The sequence below is a fragment of the Xenopus tropicalis genome, chromosome 7 (genome assembly GCF_000004195.4).
Source record: "Xenopus tropicalis strain Nigerian chromosome 7, UCB_Xtro_10.0, whole genome shotgun sequence".
NCBI lineage: Eukaryota > Metazoa > Chordata > Amphibia > Anura > Pipidae > Xenopus > Xenopus tropicalis.
The window spans coordinates 35,032,383-35,054,209 of NC_030683.2; the positions used below are offsets into that span (position 1 = coordinate 35,032,383).

Here is a 21,827-nt window from a genome sequence, read left to right on the forward strand (position 1 = left end):
TTACGGAAAGGCCATCTCCATTAGACTCCATTTTAATCAAATAATTCACATTTTTAAAAATGGTTTCCTTTTTCTCTGTAATAATAAAACAGTACCTTGTACTTGATCTCAACTAAGATATAATTAATCCTTATTGGAGGCAAAACAATCCTATCGGATTTAATTACTGTTTAAATAATGTTTTTCACAGAGATCCAAATTACAGAAAGACCCCTTATCTGGAAAACCCCAGGTCACGAGCATTCTGGATAATGGGTCCCATACCTGTAATGTTTTGCTAATATATCATTATATTGCTATAGACAGTTGTTTTTATTAGATCGATAGGGGGCTACTTGGGTCTCGGGGGTGCCGATACACAGGCTGATAAGCTGCCAAGTCGGTCTGAAGGACACGAATCAGCAGCTGAAATCTGTCTGTGTATTGCCATCTTTAGAGAATATAGGGGAAGCTTATGCTTAGTTTGGGGTAAATATGTTCCAGTTCTAAATTATCAAATTGTCGAAGGGGCAGTGTGAAATTAAAGCTCACCAAAGCAAAAATTTTGCCCAATTTTCACCCATTGCTAAATAAGCCTCTAAAATCCCATAGAAGTGAATAGAGAGTAATGGAATTTTACTGTGGTGAGCTCTAATTCCACACTTAAATCTGCCCCTAAGTAAGAATATTGGTTACTGGTTGTTTTGTATGTTTTCTTGTATTGTGGTGTGTTTGAGGTCTGTGGTATTACCAAAAAGAGACTTTTCTTTACTTGTTAAACCACAGCATTTATTTTCCATCTCTAGAGCTGTAGTAGCTTGAATGCCATGTGTAATTTAAGTCTCTTATCTAAAATTCTTGTTCAAATTAGCCATCAGGGACTTTCTGGTGTTAAGTATTTCCCTGCTTTAATACATATACACTAAGTACCTGAGTGCCACTTTATTGTTTACTTTGCATTAGGAAAGGCTTCTATAAAATCATTTGTAGCCTGTTTGTGGCCTCAACGCTGAAAAGCAGATTGCTTTATGTTATATTTTTCATTTTACATTTTGTTTAAATTACATATGTTCTATTCTTCTCTGGTAAAAAAAAATATAATTAAAGCTCATTTTTGGTGTTTAAACCATGAAGGCAAATCCAATAAAGGAAACATACTGTAATTTTAGAAGCATGCAGACATGGGTATGAAACAATAATAAATGGTAAATGTAAAAACACACAAACTGGACACATTTGAATATAAATAATATGTGCAATATACAAGCCTAAAAGCATACTTGGATTTGGGAATCTGAATAATCTGAGAGACTTTTCAACACAAAGTTTGTCTCAACAATGAAGAACAGTGACGTCAAGCCAGACCACCATGTCAGAGTTCCCAAATTCAAACCATGTATGAATACATGACATGAAATCCAACATTAGCTTTGGAACCACAAAATTAATGTACAACTTTGTACTGAAATTGCTCAAAACATAATTTCCAAACAAACCATTATTCTTCAATCCCCCCATTGCTCTAACTTTATACTCAGTGCCATCTTTAGGATACAGTCACCCAGCATTACAGTTATAACCCCCTTCTCTGTGTGCAAATGTAAAGTTACTACAGTGAGGACTATTTATGAAATCGCACAGTAAAAATAATTAGTACAAATATACATATTAAAGAAAAGGGGAAATATTGGTTTTCATCCACATTAGAGATTAGAACTAGAAAGATATTATATATTAACTAGACACATTTTTCGTTTCCACCATTGTTGTCAGAATTGTGATGAGTTCTATGTCTATTTAAGGTGTTGTTTACCTTTGAGTTAACTTTTAGTATGCTGTAACCAGTTATATTCTAAGACAATTTGCTAGTGGTCCTTCTCCTTTTTTATTATTTGTGGTTTTTAATTATTTCACTTTTTGTTCTGCAGCTCTTCAGTTGCACATTTCAGCGGCAATATGGTTGCTATGGTTCAAATTACCTTTGCAACTAGGAAGTGGATTGAATGAGAGATTGGTATATGAATATAAGAGGAACTGAACAGAAACATAGATTATAAAAAGTAGCAATAACAATAAAACTGCAGCCTCACAAAGCAGTAGTTTTTGACTGATAGGGTCAGTGACCCCCAAACTATAAAAAAAATAGAAACAATTGAAAGGTTGCTTAGAATTGGTCTATAACATAATAAACATTAATTTAAAGGTGAACTACCACTTTAAAGGAGAAGGAAAGGCTAATAAAGAGTTAATCTCAAACTACAGGCATACCCAGGGGTGCTTCTGCCATTAGGCGAGTTGAGAAACTCGCCTCAGGCGGCAGAAGCGCCCCAGTTACCAGGGGCGGCAAAAAGCCGCTCCTGGTAACTTTAAGAGCCGAATTTCCGGTTTTTAAACCGGAAATTCGGCTCTTCTAGTGCAGAGAGCGCAATTGCGCTCTCTGCACTAGCGATCTCACCGCCCCCGGACCCGCTCCTGCGTTCAGAAGGTAAGCGCGGGGTGGGCATCCAGGAGCCGCCTCAGGCGGCGATATGTGCAGAATCGCCCCTGGGCATACCTTCAGTTCTCTCAATAGTGCCCTTAAGTCTCCCCATATTTCTCCTGTTCAGATGATCAGAAGCCAAACAGGAAGAAATAATGCTGAGCTGTGTAAAGAAAGTTCCCATAATGCCTCGCTCCTGCACCGAGACCCAGACCAAGTGAACATGCTCAGTTAGTTAGACTATCAGGAAGCTTCCTGCTGATTGGCTGAGATCCACATTCTAAGGGGGGGGGGAGTGATTTCTTAGCATTCTTGAGGGAGGGGGAGCAGGAGAGGAGAGAGCTACGTGTCTCTTTTGACAGAGAACTCAATGCAGGGCTTCTGTGAGTGCTTATGGCTGAATTTACATAAACCTTTCTGATAAAGCTTACATCGTTTTTACCGTTCTTTCTGCACTTGTCAAGTGCTGTTAAGTGTCACTGAGAACTATACTCTGCAGAATATTCTTAGACTCTGCCCATTCTGTTAAATGACAGAATCCATCTGTGAGCAAAGAAAGCTGGGCTTTACTGGTTCTATGTACTTTATTATTATAAAGTACTTATTTATTACACAATTATAATGTGGCTGACCGGCCTACCCCTTTTAATACCAACAATACATAACACAATATATAATAAACATTTCTAAAATGCTTATTTTTATAAAAATTTGATTTTGCAAGTAACATGAACCTACACAGAACTATTTAAACCTCTTTAAAAAATAATAAGATTATAAAAAGGAGAAAAATAATTGTACTAAATTATAAGTTTAAGCTTTACTGGTTAACTTTTTACTGGGTTGGCACTCTTGTCTAACAAACCCTCTGTACAAGGTTGGCAGTCTTACTTTCTCTCTGTAATTATAAAACTGTACCTTGTGCACATTTAATTCTCAACTAAAATAGAATTAATCCTTATTAGAGGCAAAATGATGTATTGTGTTTATTTAATGTTTAAAAATTTTTTAGTCGACTTAATGTTTGGTTAACCAAATTATCAAAAGGTCCCTTATCTGCAAAACCTCAGGTCCCAAGCATTCTGGATAACAGGCCCCATACCTGTACTACATACTGTATATCATGGCCTGGATGAATGAAAATATTTCTAGACAATCTAAGTATTGCTTATTGTCTATTGCTATTGTTGGCAACCCACTTCTGTCCATAAGTCCCATGGAATGGGCCAAATATGGGTAATATTATGAGTGCACAACCAATCAGGCTGAAGTTTCTTTCTTTCTTACAGCAAAACCTTTTATCTTTATACAGCTATATTCCCTTTGTCCATTAGTGCTTTAGACTATACATTGCTATGGTTGCAGAGATCATAAATGTACAGTGAGCCTGGAATATTTTAACATAGGGATTTCCTGCAAGCAAGCCATTATGAGACATTTTTATTACATGCACGGTGGTTTGAGAAGTTAAATAGTTGTTCATCAGACTAAACAGATCCTTATTCTAATACAATATTGTATATTAAGATGTTTTATGAAATAAACTATAATGTAGTTACTTGAGAAGTGTATAAAATATTCTTGAAACATATTTTAGACATAGACTTTGTATAGTATACTTGTTAAGGGCATGCAGTTTTGTAACTTTATATCATTATTTTACTGCATATTACAAATAAAATGTGATTATATCACATCTTCCTATGAACAGTAACCTGATTCTGCAAAAAATAGGATTACTTACTTGTTACTGTAGTTCACCACAGATCTACATTTTGAAGCTATTTTGATGCACTCCCGTAGACCTGGGAACCACTGCAGTTGTACAATGTCAACATTCTAAGAGAGAGCGTGGGCATCCCCTTTTCCCCATACGCGTTGATCCCATGTTACCGCCTTCAGTTTCACATTTGACCGGCTGTTGGACCAAGGGGATCTGAAGATAGAGTGGAGTATGGTGGGTAAGTGCAAGTTTTAGAAAGACGGTCAATGCAGAGAACACACAAGTAATTAGGAAATGGGAAATGTATGCATCTAGATTTGTTTACAAACTATTTTTACACTAACTCACTCCTGCACGACTGAAGAGTTGGAAGAACAGAAGAGGGTGGAACCATACTCTCCCCTTCCTAATACAAGTAAAAATATAAGCACCTGTATAATGACCCCCTCTTTGCTGTCTATGCATTCAGGCATAATAAGCAATGAGGATTTCATTTTAAAAATGGAATTTACCTAGTTTATGGAGTGAGACAATATTTTGTTCTCCTGAGGAGAGTGATAGTGCAAAAATAGTTTATGCTGTATGTACACTGTCTTTAAAAAATGAAAATAACAGGCAGAATAAATCTTCTACGTGAACCCTATTTAATGGGCTTGTGTTGAATAAATGTATATATTGCCCCTTTAGAAACACTGCTCAGCAAAGCTCTGCTGAACCTATTCTACAATATCTCAGTATATGTGCCAAGTACCTGTAGCCAAAAAGGCAAGGTTGATGAAATACTTGGAATAGCTTTAAAAAAAATTAGTTCTTCATTGAGATTTTTATACCTTGAACCTGAACTTCAACACACCATTAAGTGCTTTATACTAAAATACCTTGGAAAAGGTGAACATATATTGAATGGTCTTTGAGACTCCCCAAAAATGAAAAGTGCAACAGCCAAACGGCCAAAGAGATCAATCTGGGAAGTAGCATGGGACCAAACTCATTGAAATACATTTGAAGTAAACAAAACATTTAATGTGTCAGCCAACTGGATGGGCAGTAAGAGGCAAAACTGGCATTCCTATATTTGAAGCTCCAGCAAAACCAATTATCTGAAAGAATCAACAGAGAGTGCATTATGACAGTCTGGGCTAAATGCAGATATTGCATACAGCTTTGATAATACAGCATTATAAAATTGCTCTTATAAACCCCCACTCTGGAGAGGATTGCAAATTTCTCGTTTGTCAGATAATATAAGAATGTTTTGTATGTCACTCACTAATCCTGTCATCGTAACATCCTTGGAACAGTATTTGCTTAAGCAATGTACTGTAGATTAAGAAAGTATTATAATGCATGTGAATGTTATCATGCATGCCCCATATGTATTTATATATATATATATATATATATATATATATATATATATATATATATATATATATATATATACAGTATATAGTTTGGACATCTTAAACTGTTATGGGCAAACTCTTCGTATCTAAGCAAAATAACCAGGGGTCAAATAGAATGAATGCGCTCACTGGTGTCTTAAAAAAGATGCTGACATTTTTCTATAAGATAGAAATCACTAGGATCAGGGCTCCATCTGCCATAGCCTTAATTTCCTGGGGCTACGTGATCCTCCATCATGCTGGGTTGGGAGCAGAACAATGAGCCTTGTAAAATGGGTACACATATAAGGAGTCACAGCATTATGCCTCCCTCATTCCAGGGTGAGGGAGAAATGCTTTGGGTGTTGATTTTTACAGTGTCATTATCACTTTCATTACTTTGTTAATATACCAGCACTTTACATATTTAATGCAGCAAACTGCTTTTTACTCCCTTCATTGCCACACAGCTACAAAGCATATTACACTAGATATGAAATGGAGAATATGATGAAAAAGTCTTAATAAACCATAAGCTATGATATTTAAAATATACATTATACATTCAAAACATTAACAGTTAAAAGTGTCCTTTCATGTACTGTATTCTCTCCCTGCAGTCAATTTCTGCTATCGAGGAATGCTCAGGCAAAGTCTTTAATAACCAGTACCCGATACACATGTTGAGATATTACATGATTCAAATCATGGCCTAGGGAAACAAGCAATGGGATATGGTTTTACCAAATGTAATCTTTGCAAGATGTGGGACTATGGTTCTTAAGATACCATGTCATGTAATTTATTCTGGATGGGAATATAGTATTCAGGGTAAAGTTTCATGGCTTTATTCTTGTATGTATATATATATATATATATATATATATATAATATACAGTATATATATATATATATATATATGTATAAGAAAAGTATCCAGTTTGTGTCCAGTGAAAAGTATAAGGGACTAAGCATGGATTTTGTGATCACAGCAGCACCAGTGGGATGCAGCAAGATGCAGTAGCCATGCAAATTACTGCCCTTGGGGTATTTTTTTTATTGCATGCCATTTAAACTCTCTCTGAACATAATTATTTTCCTCTGGTTCCTTTTATGGTATTCAGTTAAGTGAATATTTATCTTGTGTTCCATGTACTATATGTTATGTTTTTACAGTTTTGATAAAACATTAACTATAACGTAGAATGATTTGCTTTGCAATTGCTGGCGGAAGCAAGTGAACTCCCCAGTCCTGTTTGTCTAACATGGTTTATGTTAATATGACTGGTAGCATTTGTCAGTTCCTATTTTTGCACATCTAAAAGAAAGTGCCCCAATAAATACTTTGTTTTAGTTTTAAAAATGTTTTTTTTATGCCTTAAGTTACTTTTCTTGGCTGGAAAATCCTATGTATAGTTCCATAAATTTCAATAATATATATTTTTCTATTCTAAACTGAGGAGCAAATACTTTATTCAACTTAGCGTGTTGTCAAAGCAGTATTTGAAAACACAAGCAAGGGTATAATGACAGTTTTTTTTCACTAGGATCTAAACATCTGCTTACAAGCAAAAATGTCATAATGCTTTGTTTCAAGGAGAATCTACCTGAGGTAAAACTACAGTAGGATGTGTGCATACAGAAATGTTTGATCTTTATATAATATAGGTATTGGGCCTGTTATCCCGAATGCTCGGGACTTCTGGATAAGAGCTCTTTCTGTAATTTGGAGCTCCATATCTTTAATCTGCTAAAATTCATTTAATAAAACATAAAATAAACCCAATAGGATTGTTCTGCCCCCAATAAGGGGTAATTATATCTTAGTTGGGATCAAGTACAAGGTACTGTTTTATTATTACAGAGAAAAGGGAAATGTGTTTGAATTATTTTTTTTAAATGGAGTCTTTCAGACTTTCTGTAATTCCAAGCTTTCAGGATAATGGGTTCCCGAATAATGGATCCCATACCTGTACACCCACTAGGAGTAATTATGTTGAGTTGAAAAACCCAACCTACTGTTCTTTGACTTATTCTTTCGATTCTTCTTCTTCTTAGCGCCCCCCATTTTCCAAACGCTACTCCTCCTACAGTTTTAGGGGTACAACACCAAAACTCTCCACACTTCTTCGCCCTATAGGGGAGCAGGTTGCTTGTGCTTTTCTAAGTGATTCCCCCCCCCGTCTTTTTGTGGCGCCGCTCCAAACACCCCAATTTTCCCATTGACTTTGACAGGAAAGATTTTCAAACTGCTGCCACACTTACAGCTTTGAAGCTACACCCCCCAAACTTGAATAACATAATCATGGGGTCACCCCAAATGAAACAGCAACATTTGTTGGATGACCCAAAGTGGGAGGGGCCAACAACAGCCAATCAAATTTCACCCATTGAAATTGAAACTGCTGCCAATCTTACAACTCCCCAACTTTTAATCACATAGTCATGGGCTCAGCCTGAATGAAAATATGATGATTGTTGGATGCCCAAAAGTGGGCTGAACTGTGAACAGCCAATCAGATTTTACCTATTGACTTTCAATGAGGGAAATCCAACCTGCTGCCATTTTCACAGTAATAACACCAGGGTCCCCAAACTTTGCAGGGTTGGGTACCAGGTAACTGCGGTTCAAGTTTAGAAAAAAGTGGGCGGAGCCACAAACAGCCAATCAGAGTGTACCTATTGGCTTTCAATGGGGAAATTCAACCAGCTGCCATTCTCACAATATTAACACCAGGGTCACTAGGGGACTGCATTTTTAGATTTTAAAAATTGGGAGGACCCACCAACAGCCAATCAGACTTCACCTATTTTTTTGGTTTAAAATGTTGCCTTTCTCAGGGTTTTCAGGGTTCCCAAACATTGCACAGTTAGTCCCTGGCTCACTACATATTCAGGGTTAGTATTAGTGGGCAGAGACACGAACAGCCAATTACATTTCTTTAATTGATTTCAGTGGGGAAATTTTAACTGCTGCCATTCTCACATGGTTAATGCTAGTGTCCCCAAACTTTTCACAGCTGGTCACATCAAACTATTTAGTTATTTTTTTTCTACACTTTGTTAGTACCTAGACCCTACTCTGACTGTATCTATATAACATTATCTATGGCTCTAATCCTTAAAATAACATTAGGTTCCACAGTCTCAAGGCCCTCCCTGGGAGCATCAAAGTGGTAAAACCACTTTGTCCAAGATAGTGTCTCTCCATTATTGGGGTCTGGGTGCTCATTCCTTTTATTGATTGTACAGTATTACTATTAAATAATATTGATTTCTGTATGGTAAATATATGCACAACCTCCATTGCTGTTCTTAAAATATACCATAAATATATATGTGTGTCTCACTAGTTCCCCACTATATCTCTGTGCACTGTTATTTGTTTATGCTTCATGTATAATTAGATTTCAAATGTTTTTCATTGGACTCTGTGTCATAGTACAGGAATGGAGAAATGTGGAGAGCGAGGCAACATCTGTTTTAAGAAAGCAGCTTTTGCTAATTAGTATCACTTTGGCTCGGCTAGTATGATTGCCATGATGAACCAGAGGCTTGACAGTGCTGGCTTCTCATACTGATTCCAAGAATCTGATCTTGCAGGCAGATCCCATTTATTTTAGAACAGCCTTTTGTGCTCAGAATGTTGCATTTGTTTAAAACCCATTCAACGCATCAATAATTTATGGTGTAGTTAACTTTAAAGAAGTCCTTGATTTTTGTTTCAACTGCTGCAGTTATAATATTTCATACATGAGTATTTTGTATGTTATGCATGACAAATACTAACAATTATAAATCTTGAGGATGATTCTTTAAAAAAAACATGGTATGGTTATTGTACGCTAAATACATTAAAGCAGGAAGACTATACTAGGCTCTAAACTGTAGCTAATAATAAATATGCTTATTTGTCTTCTTTTATCTTTCGTTCTTAAGTTTTTTTCATCATTTTTACTTGAGTTCTGCCAGAAGTATGAACTACTTCAAATAGTCTCTAAGCCTTTCTTATTAATAATAATTTTTGTAATAGGTGGAAGGGGGGGTGGGTCCAATGAACTCCCTTCATTTGCCACAGCTGCTGACCAGTAGTTGGGCCCTTCCAAGGTGTTGAAGAAAAGGTTTAATGTTGCTAAATAGTAATTCTCAACATATATACTATCTATTAGGCACCAGTGGTTCTTAATAACACAAATGTACAGAGTTACTAGAATAAAGCATTTCTTGAGTTGAACAATGGTGAGGCAAATAGCAAATGTTAAGCAAGTACATATGGTACCACTACTTTTAGGAGACAGTTTGGGTGTGAAGGAATATTCTCATCAGTAGAAAGACACCTTAGTGAAATAGATTCCCTTCAGTGAAAGCCTTTAAATGAAGAAGTTTTAACTCCACACTACTTCCCCTCAATGAAGTGAAAGCTGCTCTTCCACTGCCTTTATCTTGTTTACAGGTTCCTACTTAGTGACTTTTCTAAGGTGTTGGTCACCTTAGGGCTCAAAACTTGATATAGGAGACTTACGCTCCAGGCTCCCAGCACATCCACAACTAGTACACCATTCATGCTATTTTCATGTTTGTTTCTGTGATTTAATTGCAAGATCATAAATAGCAGTACTACGTACCCATCTAGAAGGGCTATGACATTTTTCTTAGGGCGTCCAATATTAGGCCCATACAAATGAGATCTGGAATAGGTGCGAATAGACTGCAGCAAGGTCTTCAGATGAACGTAATCCTTTCCTAACTGACTACCATTAACACCACGGCTATTTAATGACCGGTAGTTGTTGGGTTCTGTGAAAAAATAAGGTATAGCAATTCATTTATTAGTGGAATTAACTCACTTGAAAATAAAATAATAAATGTCTCATTAAGCTTTACAAACCTTGGACTGTAAATTTAAACCCATCAACCCTCTTACACAGGGGATAAACAGAGACTATTATAATATATTTCAACTATGTGTTCTCTCACATAGTTTCATGCACCAAGCCTCTAACCTTCTTAAACTTTTTTTTTAATTTTTTTTCTCAGGAGGTCAGGTACCCTACATTTGTGAAAATAAACTATAGAGGTGAAAGTAAACTATACGTCTTCAGAAGGGAAGAAAATATTCTGAAGAACAGGTGTAGCTTATCAGCGGCAAAACATAAATGCTTATTTTTCCTGGTTTAGAAGCATCATATCCCTTTCATGTAAGAGAAAATGATCAGATTTAAATGTATTTTGCTCTATAACCTATCCTGCCCAGTGGGTGTAAAGTAAAATAACCTGCCAAATTGGAAGGTGAAGCTTCAAAGAAGCAACTGATCCTTTTACATTGTTAAGCTTTTCACTAAGACATTTATGTTATGAACACAAGTCACAAGACCTTTGGCTATATTATCATTATATGGTGAGTTATAAATAGAAAACATTTTTTATTACAGCAGTATAAGAAACAAATAAGTGCATTATGAGGAAGTAAATATCAGTTTTGAATTGTAGTTAAATGAAAACAAATATTTAATAGAAATAAATATATTGTGGAAATAAACTTTCTAAAACAAATCAATTAGAAATTCTGAACTGTTTCTCTTAAAGAGTTTGTTCACCTCACCATTCATCTTTAAGTATGATGTAGCAAGTGCAATTTTGAGACAATTTGCAATTGGTCTTCCTTTTTTATTATTTGTGGTTACTGAATTATTTAGCTATTTGTTCAGCAGTTCTCCAGTTTGGAATTTTAGACACTGTCTGGTTGCCAGGGTCTAAATCGCCATAGCAACCAGGCAGTGATTTGAATGAGAAACTAGAATATGAATAGTAGGGGGACAGAATTTAAAGATAAATAATAAAAGGTAACACAAACAAAAACATTATAGCCTTATGGAGCAATTGTTTTTTGTCAGTAAAAGGTGGTTCCTTTGACTTGTTCCACAAATACACATTTTTTTTCTTCTATTCAATTTGTGCAGTTGCTGCTACTAAGACAGATGCAACAGATCTCTTTGTATGTCTTCCACAAGGTTCTCAGACTGTCTCAGAGACAGGTTGGCTATAACAGCGGAGGAGCACTGCGTGTTTATGGCCTGCGCCCATAGTTTTCCTACCTCGATACCGTGAAACCACATTGGAAGTGCAGAGATTTCTACTCTCTTTTGCCCTTCCCCATAAACAACTCCACAACGTCTCTCTTACTCACCATTTCCTAGCTCCCATGAAATGTTGTACTTTTTGCTGGCACTGTATTTCAGTAAACTGAGAACGCTGGAACTGTTCCAAGAGTTATCAGAGTTTCGCCGAAGAGCATTAAGTCCAAATATGAGATGGAGTCCAGAACAGTCAACAAAGTTATAGAGTTTGTCAAGAGACCTGGCTGGGAGAAGAGAAAAAGCTTATAATGGATGCTAGCATTTTACGGAAAAAAACCAACCTTGTCAACCTTATCATACATGATAAGAAAATAAAAAACATAAATTCCACTGTACATTAGCTTCTGTTGATTTTTATGGCCGTACCACTTGATATATAAAGTTCAGTGTGAAGATTTTATATTATATTTAGCATTTTTAGAAGGGCGGGCATTTGCCTCCAGTTCCAGAGAAATATTTTATTCATTCTTAGAGTCAGTATGTTATAAAAGAGGTGAATTATGTCATCTATGTATAAATACACTGTAGCTACAGGTCTTATTCATGTTATTCAGATCTCAGGCTCATGTCTCACACTTCAAACTGATCATTTGTTTGCACCCGTCACCATGGGCCAAAAGAAGATTTTGGTCTAAAAACTGATCATGCTCACGTTTTCACCTTGGCTGTGACAGATTTAAAACAAATGACGGAGTCACGCCTGAGAACCTCACTGCCAGCTAAAAAAAAATGGAGGAGGAGAATATCCTATATTCTACATATTGAACGAATTCTGAGGTTGGAAGAGTCAACATTATTTGCCAAAAAGGTGAAAGGGCCTCTCTTACAAATCCCATAAGCACAGCATGGTTGTTTGGGCCTGTTCTTTTGCACTTTACACCCTGCCCCAAACTATTATTACTTGTGCACAAGTCACTATATCTGCAGCATATGACATGTGAAAAGATAGGGTATGATAAACTGTTAAATAGTAGCTTAGCTTACAAGGATGCACTGCCTTAAGTCTTGGGTCTTGACTAGAGAGGCCAATGGGCCAGATGTGACCATATGTCACTCTGTATTCCACATTTTGCACAAATCCTCCTTTGACTGCTTTGTATGATCATAATTTTATTATAATCTGCCCATACCCATGTGGAATAGTGGATATTAATCCTAATGCATGCAAATAGCTGGACAGAAGATTTATCTGGAACACAATAATAATGTAATAAAGTAATGTGCATACCTGTATATGGAATAGAAATGAGCAAAATACAGTCAGACAAGTGGACTAATGGTCTCAAGAACATGTGTCCTTTTACAATATAAATAACAATCATTCTGATCATTAGGGTACGTTTTAATAAAGAATGCTAATAAAAAAATATGAACTATAAATAAGGAAACAATAAAACTATATGCTAAAAATATTTACAATAATAATAATGTACTGTAGATATTTTGTGTTACAAAATTATTTCTCAGAATCTGACTAGGGTTTTTTTTTTTTTACTGTGACCCACAACAATATTCAGAGTAACTGCACTTGCATTTTTATGTTACCATGAAAAACAAAATATTATTTAATGATGTCTCTTCTCCCTTATCTTTCCTAAATGAAGTGAGACTGTCATCTGGATTCCATCTCCTCCAGACTGCTGACACCTGATATATTAAAGAACTAAGCGAACATCAAAATGAGAGCTGATGAAGCACAGTTCTCCCTTTATCACCACTTACACCATCTCCAGAAGATTATAAGCATACATAAATAGTGTATATATAATGCTGAAAAAAATCATCACTCATTGAATGTATGGCCACTTTAGAGGAAGCGAAGGGCTGGACTTCAGAGAAATGCTTTTAATGTTTGGCTGCCATAAATGGGTCTAGACCATGGCTGTCAAGCTCAGAACAAGCACTGATGTAAGGTATGCACAACAAAGAGGGGGAATGTTAATTTGTCTCATAGTTTCTCAAAATTATTTTCTACTCGCTTTAACTGCTGTAATGTCTTTATGTAATGGTCGGGATAAGGTACTACTGAGTGAGAAATTATTCCTTTACCATTTTACTCACTGTTTCTTTTTTTGTGAGTGCAAAGTTTGCATTGTACAAAGAATCTTCTCTCTCTCTCTCTGCATGTTTGCCACAGAATACATATTTGTTTTCCATACATAATTTAAAATAAAGTGCACTTGTAAACCCTTTTGTATAAAAGCACATTTTAATTGCATGGTGATACTGACCATTTCAGAGGCCTGTGTTAAAAAGGCAATGTCAGTAATATATATATATATATATATGTTGTTTCTTGTTGTTTCTATGTATTTTGTGGTCACAACCTCATTGCACCCCCGCCTAATGGTTTAAAATTTAGTGGTTGAAAGCAAGTAAGTTGCAGGTAAAACTTAGTCCCTTTGCTAAACGTATATTGAAGCAGTAGAATTCTTAATGAATCGCATAAGTGAGTGTAGGACTGGCCAGTAGGGATGACTTTGACGCAGTTGGCCAGCTTGAAGTATATTGCAATGTAAGGGGAGGGCATTTCTTAGTAGCTTAATGCACAGAATGTCTTAATGCCCTATATATATTTATAATGGGTGAGTGCAGAGGATCTCTTGTTGTTTCTATGTATTTTGTGGTCACAACCTCATTGCACCCCCGCCTAATGGTTTCAAATTTAGTGGTTGAGCACAACTTTCCCTTTTTTTGCTATAGTTTATACAGGAGCAGTGGCCAGCTCCATGTTGTAGCTCCCACCCTTCCCAGCTGCAGTCAGGTGATCCCAGTGGAGCCAATAAAAGGGCAACCATATGGGGGTTTTAACCTTGAAAGCAAGTAAGTTGCAGGTAAAACTTAGTCCCTTTGCTAAACGTATATTGAAGCAGTAGAATTCTTAATGAATCGCATAAGTCAGTGTAGGACTGGCCAGAAGGGATGACTTTGACGCAGTTGGCCAGCTTGAAGTATATTGCAATATATGGACAAACAATCCCTATTTTGCTTAAAGGGGAGGGCATTTCTTAGTAGCTTAATGCACAGAATGTCTTAATGTCCTATATATATTGATAATGGGTGAGTGCAGAGGATCTCTTGTTGTTTCTATATATATATATATATATAGATATATATAGATATATATAGATAGATATAGATATATATATAGATAGATTTAGATATATATAGAGATATATATATATATATATATATAGATATATATAGATAGATGGTATAATACTGATCACGCAGAAAATAGTATCAATATGGTAACAATACAAATATACAGTACATGTCTGATACATGGGTGGGTATAGCTACAGTTAGGGTGGATTTAGGACACTAAGGGGGTGCTGGCGTGACTTTAGGTGGGTGTCAGATTCAGGTCATAATAGACCTGCTGCTTTAGCCACTGTACCTGCCTCTAGGACAGTCTTTATCCTGCATATGTCTCTACCTCAGAGACAGCATTGGTGGCCCTCTCCTTCCTCACTAGTGTGTCTAGGTTACAGGACGATTCAGGGGATTTAAGGCCAAATGTGTACAGGTTCTTTAAGGGCAAATTAGGATGAAGTGCACGTGACTTGTTGAATACTTATTGTATTCAGGTTATGGAGGCATTTTTCCCAAATGCCCAGATGTGTGCAAGAATAAATGTCTGCCAAGAGGAATCATGCTGGTGAATTCCCGTTATAAAGATTGAAGAGACAGTTTTGCATCTAATTAACAAGCTCAGACTGGGTTTCAATATAGGCCCTGGCATTTCTAGTAAACAGAAGTCCAAACAGTCCCCACCAGCCTAATAAATATTAACTGTCTATGGCATCTTACAGCAGCTCCTCTGGCATTTGCCAGAATCCACAGATTGCCAGTCTGGGCCTGCTCATTAACAACATCATATACTACATGCTTATTTCCCACATATATATCTTTTTTTATGGTGTACATTTTTCCAACAAACTTTCCCAATACAGCTGTATGGGGAAAATACATTTGTATTTACAGCAGAAAAATCTCAGCACATTATATTCACAGTGGCATAGGCACAATTTAAAATAAAAGTTTGGTCAGGGTCAATTGAGGAGTCCCCGTGTCAAGTTTGTGCTTTAGTAAATATGCCACTATTTGTTACTAGCAAGGCTGTCATTGCTAATACAGGTATGGGATCCCTTATCCGGAAACCTATTATCCAGAATTACAGAAAGGCCATCTCCCAAAGACACCATTATATGCAAATAATTCTAATTTTTAAAAATGATTTCCTTTTTCTCTGTAATAAAAAAACAGCACCTTGTACAGGTATGGGACCTGTTATCCAAAAAGCTCGGGACCTGGGGTTTTACGGATAATGGGTCTTTCCGTACTTTGGATCTTCATAACTTAAGTCTGCTAAAAATAATTTAAATATTGAATAAACCCAATAGGTTTTGCCCCCAATAAGGGGTAATTATATCTTAGTTGGGATCAAGTACAAGGTTTGGTTAAGGGGTAATTATATCTTAGTTGGGATCAAGTACAAGGTTTGGTTTTATTATTACAGAGAAAATGGAAATCATTTTATAAAATTAGAATTATTTGCTTATAATGGAGTCTATGGCAGATGGCCTTTCCGTAATTCGGAACTTTCTGGATAATGGGTTTCTGGATAAGGGATCCTGTACTTGATCCCAACTAATATATAATTAATCCTTATTGAAGGCAAAACAAGCCTATTGGGTTTTTTTAAAAAATATTTAAATTTTTTTAACACACAAGTTATGGAGATCCAAATTACGGAAAGATCCCTTATCTGGAAAAAGTCCAGAGCATTCTCAATAACAGGCCCCATACCTGTAATATAACTGGATCGACAGAAATGAAAAATGCAGTATGTTGGTGCTCCAAGAAGGAAGACTGACATCATTCATACACCCTATACAGAAGTAAACCTATACAGACGTATAAAAGTGTCTATGATTGCCCTTAGTTTTAGTCTAAGCCCCCCTCCCACATATACACACTGTAATATTTAAATGTATTTGTTTTCTTTCTTTTTTTCTATTTTCTAGCCATCTATGTGTTAATCACTATAAATTGTTTTCTGTACTGCAACTTTATTTAAACAGATAAATTCAGATAAAGTCCAAACAGTATGAAAATATCATTAACAAAAAAAGTACAAAAAAAAAAAACCAGACCACTTTCTGATTCCTATTAAGTATAGTAAGTAATAAGAAATGTGTTTATTTGTCTGCAGGGATAAGAGAGTCTCATGTCTGGCAGAAAAACCTTGGCAAGCAACTTAAGATTCAATGCACAGCCATTCTGTACATTCAGTATATCTGAAGCAGTAGTTATCCTATATGCTTTACTGTCACGTTCATCCATTTCCACAGTATCTAGTGATACTGCAATGATGTGTCAGAATGAGCTGAAAGTAATAAAAGGAGCCCCAGTTTTATTAATCCCTAAAAAAACAATATGTAGGTAGAATGTATTAGTCACCTGTTCGTGCCAGTAACTAAAGCAATGTCGCTATCCATGGGGTTCTGCATCATTATCATTGTTCCAAGGCTTCTATAGGAAATGGGTGGCACAGGGTCAGACCGGGGCCACCTGGAAAAAACCCAGTGGGCCCCAGCCCTAGTGGGCTCTGGCGGTCCAGACCTGATGCCCGTTGCCGCTCCCCCGGCCACCGGTGTCCTCCCCTGATGCGTTTCAGGGGGCCCCTGCGGAGGGTTAGTGGGGTGCGGCGGGGGACGCGGCCGGCGGGAGCACCTTGCCGGCGGACCTTGTCCAACCTTGCTTGTAACTCATATCCCTGTACTAGTATTTTAGGGTTTGCCTGTGAAACATATACAGGTATGGGATCAGATATCTGGGAACCCATTATCCAGAAAGCTCTGAATTACAGGAAGGCCATCTCCCACAATTTTAATCAAATAGTTCACATTTTTAAAACTGATTTCCTTTTTTCCTGTATTAATAAAACAGTACCTTGTAATTAATCCCAGTTATGATATAATGAATGCATATTGGAGGCAAACAATCATATTGGGTTTATTTAATGTTCAAGTGATTTTTTTAGCAGACTTTAGGTATGGAGATACATATTACAGAAAGACCCTTCATCTGGAAATCCCCAGGTGGTCCAGAGCATTCTGGATAACCCACATACCTGTACTGGGCTTTTGGTCAGCAACATGAAATAGAAAAGCAGGTGCACCTTTAATTCATATGTAAAGTTGAATTTATAAATCACAAGTATATATTGTGCAAAAAATGATACTGTAACCTTCATTACATAATGTACAAAAGCCAATGATCTGTGGCTAGTATTTTGATTCAGAGATGTAAATATGTGTTAATGGAAAAGTATGTCAAGATTTACATTTCTGCTACTTTAAGTTCTCAGTGTAATATAAGCCATCATTCATAATTAGAAAAGGGAAGGTCTCTGATGAACTTACAGGTAGAAACAAATAAAATTGCAAAATTAAAGCAGAGTTGCTCATTGCCAATGCGAGATGTATATGGGAATAAGCTGTACACACACAGTATACTGTATATTCTTAAAAATAACTCTGATTTAAGGCTTCAAACAAATGTGATCAAATTCCTATGGGAGAGGCAATTCCTCTTTTCCAAACTTCCTATTCATCATGTTTGTTGAAACTTTGTTCTATGCCGTGCTATCAAAATACAACTATGAAATCAGTTTGGAGTTTGACGGAAGTTCTGGGTAGTTTTTCTGAGCTAATTACATCCTTGTTCTCTCCGGCACTCTCTGCTTCCAAGGGTGAGGTGTTGGTATGGGGTTGAGAGACATTTCAGTTTTAAGTGGAATCAGGTGTTCCTCTCCCTTCAGGGGTGTCTGGAAAATGTCCGGGTCCTGTGAATAACAGGTACTGGCAGACAAGCAGCGAGCATTTTTGCAGATATGTGCTCCTGCAAGGCTTTAAAAAAACAGTCCTATTTGTGAGGAAAAATCTCAATCTCCCCATGAAATAGTTCATGCTGTAGATTCTTTTAAAAAAAATCTGCAGCTAAAACATGATTTATTTGTATGCTATGGATTTCTATTTTTGTTAAAGTTATTTTGTGGGTCCTCTTGGCAGAATAAATGTATTTATATGCATGTAGTCTACTAAAAGTTGAATCAAACTATGTCCGGCTATGGGCTTAAAAAGGAAAAATGGTGCATGGAACTCCTGCTCATAAGAGAAGGTAAGGAACAATTCAAAGGTACTGGATGTCTTTCTATGGCAAATGCAATTAACAACAGTAAACAAATTAACAATTGCATAAAATTAATAGTAAGTGATCTATGTCTTTTGGTGTGGGGAAGTACTGTATTGTACTGTAAAGCTCATTTGGTAAGTGCTCCTCTGGTTGTTTCGGAAATGGCAAACCTGATGGACTTTGGAGATGGGTGCTAACTAAATAAATTGGTCATTTACACTCCTTGCCTTCCATACAGATGTGCCAAGCGTCACTGCATCCGTCCTGCTTTTTCCGCTAAATCATATGCAAGTATGTCTGTTGATGGTGGGCAACCCTCAACTTACCACCACTTTATACCATGAATTCCTTAGTTCCCCCAGTGACTTGCACCAAAACTCAGAGTGTAGGAAGTGACACAATCCCAAGACTCAAAAACCCACAAATCTGATTTGCTAGCTGAACCACACACAACTGTAACTGGGGGGTGCAACTCCCATGTAACTGCAATTATGCTGGTGAAAGACATGGCAGCTTTCTTCCGAAATGGCTTCTGAACCCTGCACTTGTGGTCATAAATACCTCTTAATGTGTTACTTTGTATAAAGATGAGCAAATTGTCCTTGATCCTTTTTTTTTTTTTTTACAAAACATGCAATTGTAAAAAATAGAATTTTCTACTATAAAGGAAAACATTTATAAGACTATGTTTGGGTGGTACCACACACAGGCCCTTCTTCTCAAACTCTTCAAAAATGCTTTGCCAAACTGCTTATGATGTGGCGCAGCCCCAGCAGCACCTTTCCATATCTTCTGGTCATGCCCCAAAATAACTCCCTTGTGGTCAACAGTAGGGGGACTGATGGCAAAAGCAACATATTTAGATCTCAAGAGTGACCCCTGACTCATTTGCTGGGACACCCGGTTCAATGGGAAAACAACACAAAGGGGGGAATTCACAAAAGTGGTGATATTGAGACAAAAGTGGAGATAGATTTGTCTGATTTTCCACCTTATTCACAAACCCCTTTCTCCACTTTTGTGAATTTGTCTTTTAAACAGACAGTTTTCAGATTTTGTCATTTTACCAACATTTTCTATAAATTTGCCTTTAGCTCTTTGTATATCTGTCAGTGCCATCAAACCCAGTCCCACAGCTACATGAGCCTTGGGATAAGGATTTTACCAGCAGGATTTTGCATTTCATATGCCATTTGTCATTTCATTTAGGGGGTATTCTTTGCCCAGGGAAACTATACATCATTTTTTTCAGGACAAGCTGGGATTTCTAATGTTTTCTATATTCCTGTGTAATTCCACTTCTGTAACAAGATTTAAGGGTCTAAACACCTTCTTCTCTAGCCCCTACTCATAACTGGTCACAGCAATCCGGGCCACACACCAACATGCCCAGTGAAAAGAGGTTTAACAGGACTGGGGCACCGGATTTTTATCCAGTGCCCTATTGGTCCAGTCCAACCCTGTACCCTAATATCCCAGTTTGGGTACCAATGTGCATGCGCTGCTTGATGGGGGCACAGATAAGTTGGGGCAAATGTCAGTGAAGTGATTAAAGAGGGGGCACTGCTGTTAAACCTAAAAATTTGCCTGGGAGGCTTTACTTTTCCTTTAAATAAAAATGTATACAATATATTTACTCAAAATGTTATTATTGCCGCATTCATTAAGCTAAAACTAGCATAACAATGCAAATGTGAGGTAAAAACTTTTTATATATGAGATATAATTGAAACTTTTTTTAAATCAGTGTATTACTTGTTTATAAAATTTTTACTTGTTTTTGCACCTATTGTTCTACGGTTAGACAGAAACTTGTCCCCTAAAAATAGGATGCTAATCCCCATTAATATGCTAATGACCCCCAATGGGGACCCTACCAGAGGTGTTAGTAGGAGACTGGGTGAAACAAGAAGAATTGGTCTGACAGAGTTACACTGAGCTTTACTCCATTTTGAAAATGGAGGGAAAAATGTTGGGAAAAATTGCTGTTAAAATGACATATATGTCGTTTAAACGACATATTCACAAAAGTGTCTGTAAACTCTCTTTCTTTCACCAAAAAACGGAAAAGTGGATGTTGAGTCGGAATTTAAGCAGATTTCCACCACTTTTACTCTAAAAAAGGGCCCTCTCCACTTTTGTAAATTCCCTGCAAAGAATCTGGAATTCTGTATTGACAGCAGCAAGATGTTTGATAGCTGGAAGGATCCTTTGCCTCCCTCCCTATGGGACTTAGTAAACAGAACTGAACATGTGAGAATGATGAAATACTCAACAGCTCTTTCTCATGGCACATCGCTAGCTGTAGCAGAAGACTGGTTATGTGGAATGCCTATTACTGTATAATGAACTACAAGACCACAAATAATTGCAGTGGGTCGTGGGCATGTAGGTTCTAGTGCTGGTTTCCATGCACTTATGGCAGGGCAATAGAGGACAGCTTTCAGTTAATAAAAAGAAATAATAGGGAGAGTGCTATAGAAAGAACCCATGGAAGGTGGAACACAAATATGCTACCAAGAGACATTGGGCCCGATTCACTTAAGTCCGAAATAAGGAGTGCTATTTATAGCATGCGTTAAAAATCTTATCACTTCTTATTTTTCGCTCGATTCACTAAAAGGACACTTGTCATAATTAAGAAGCGATGTTCTTGGCGTTATTTATCTTGCGACGACATATTTTCAAGCAATATATTACGCAGCGCACAACATATGACGCAGCACGCAATATTTTACGCAGAGCGCAAAATTTTCAGAACGGTAGTCTTCAGAAAGTAATGGTTACGTGGGTAATATATTGCGCTCTGCGTAAAATATCGCACGCTGCGTAATATGTTGTGCGCTGCGTAATATATTGCTTGGAAATATGTCGTCGCAAGATAAATAACGCCAAGAACATCGCTTCTTAATTATGACAAG

General features: G+C 36.9%; 1 protein-coding gene across 1 annotated transcript in view; it reads right to left on the reverse strand.

Annotated features, from left to right (window-relative positions):
• hpse2 (heparanase 2 (inactive)) overlaps positions 1 to 21,827 on the reverse strand; it is a 142,254-nt gene that overhangs the window by 53,442 nt on the left and 66,985 nt on the right. Inside the window, exons 4-5 of the mRNA XM_018095632.2 lie at positions 11,754 to 11,927; positions 10,192 to 10,363 (exon numbers count right to left, since the gene is read on the reverse strand). Coding sequence (XP_017951121.2) covers positions 10,192 to 10,363; positions 11,754 to 11,927 — 346 coding nt within the window. The remainder of the gene's footprint in view (positions 1 to 10,191; positions 10,364 to 11,753; positions 11,928 to 21,827) is intronic.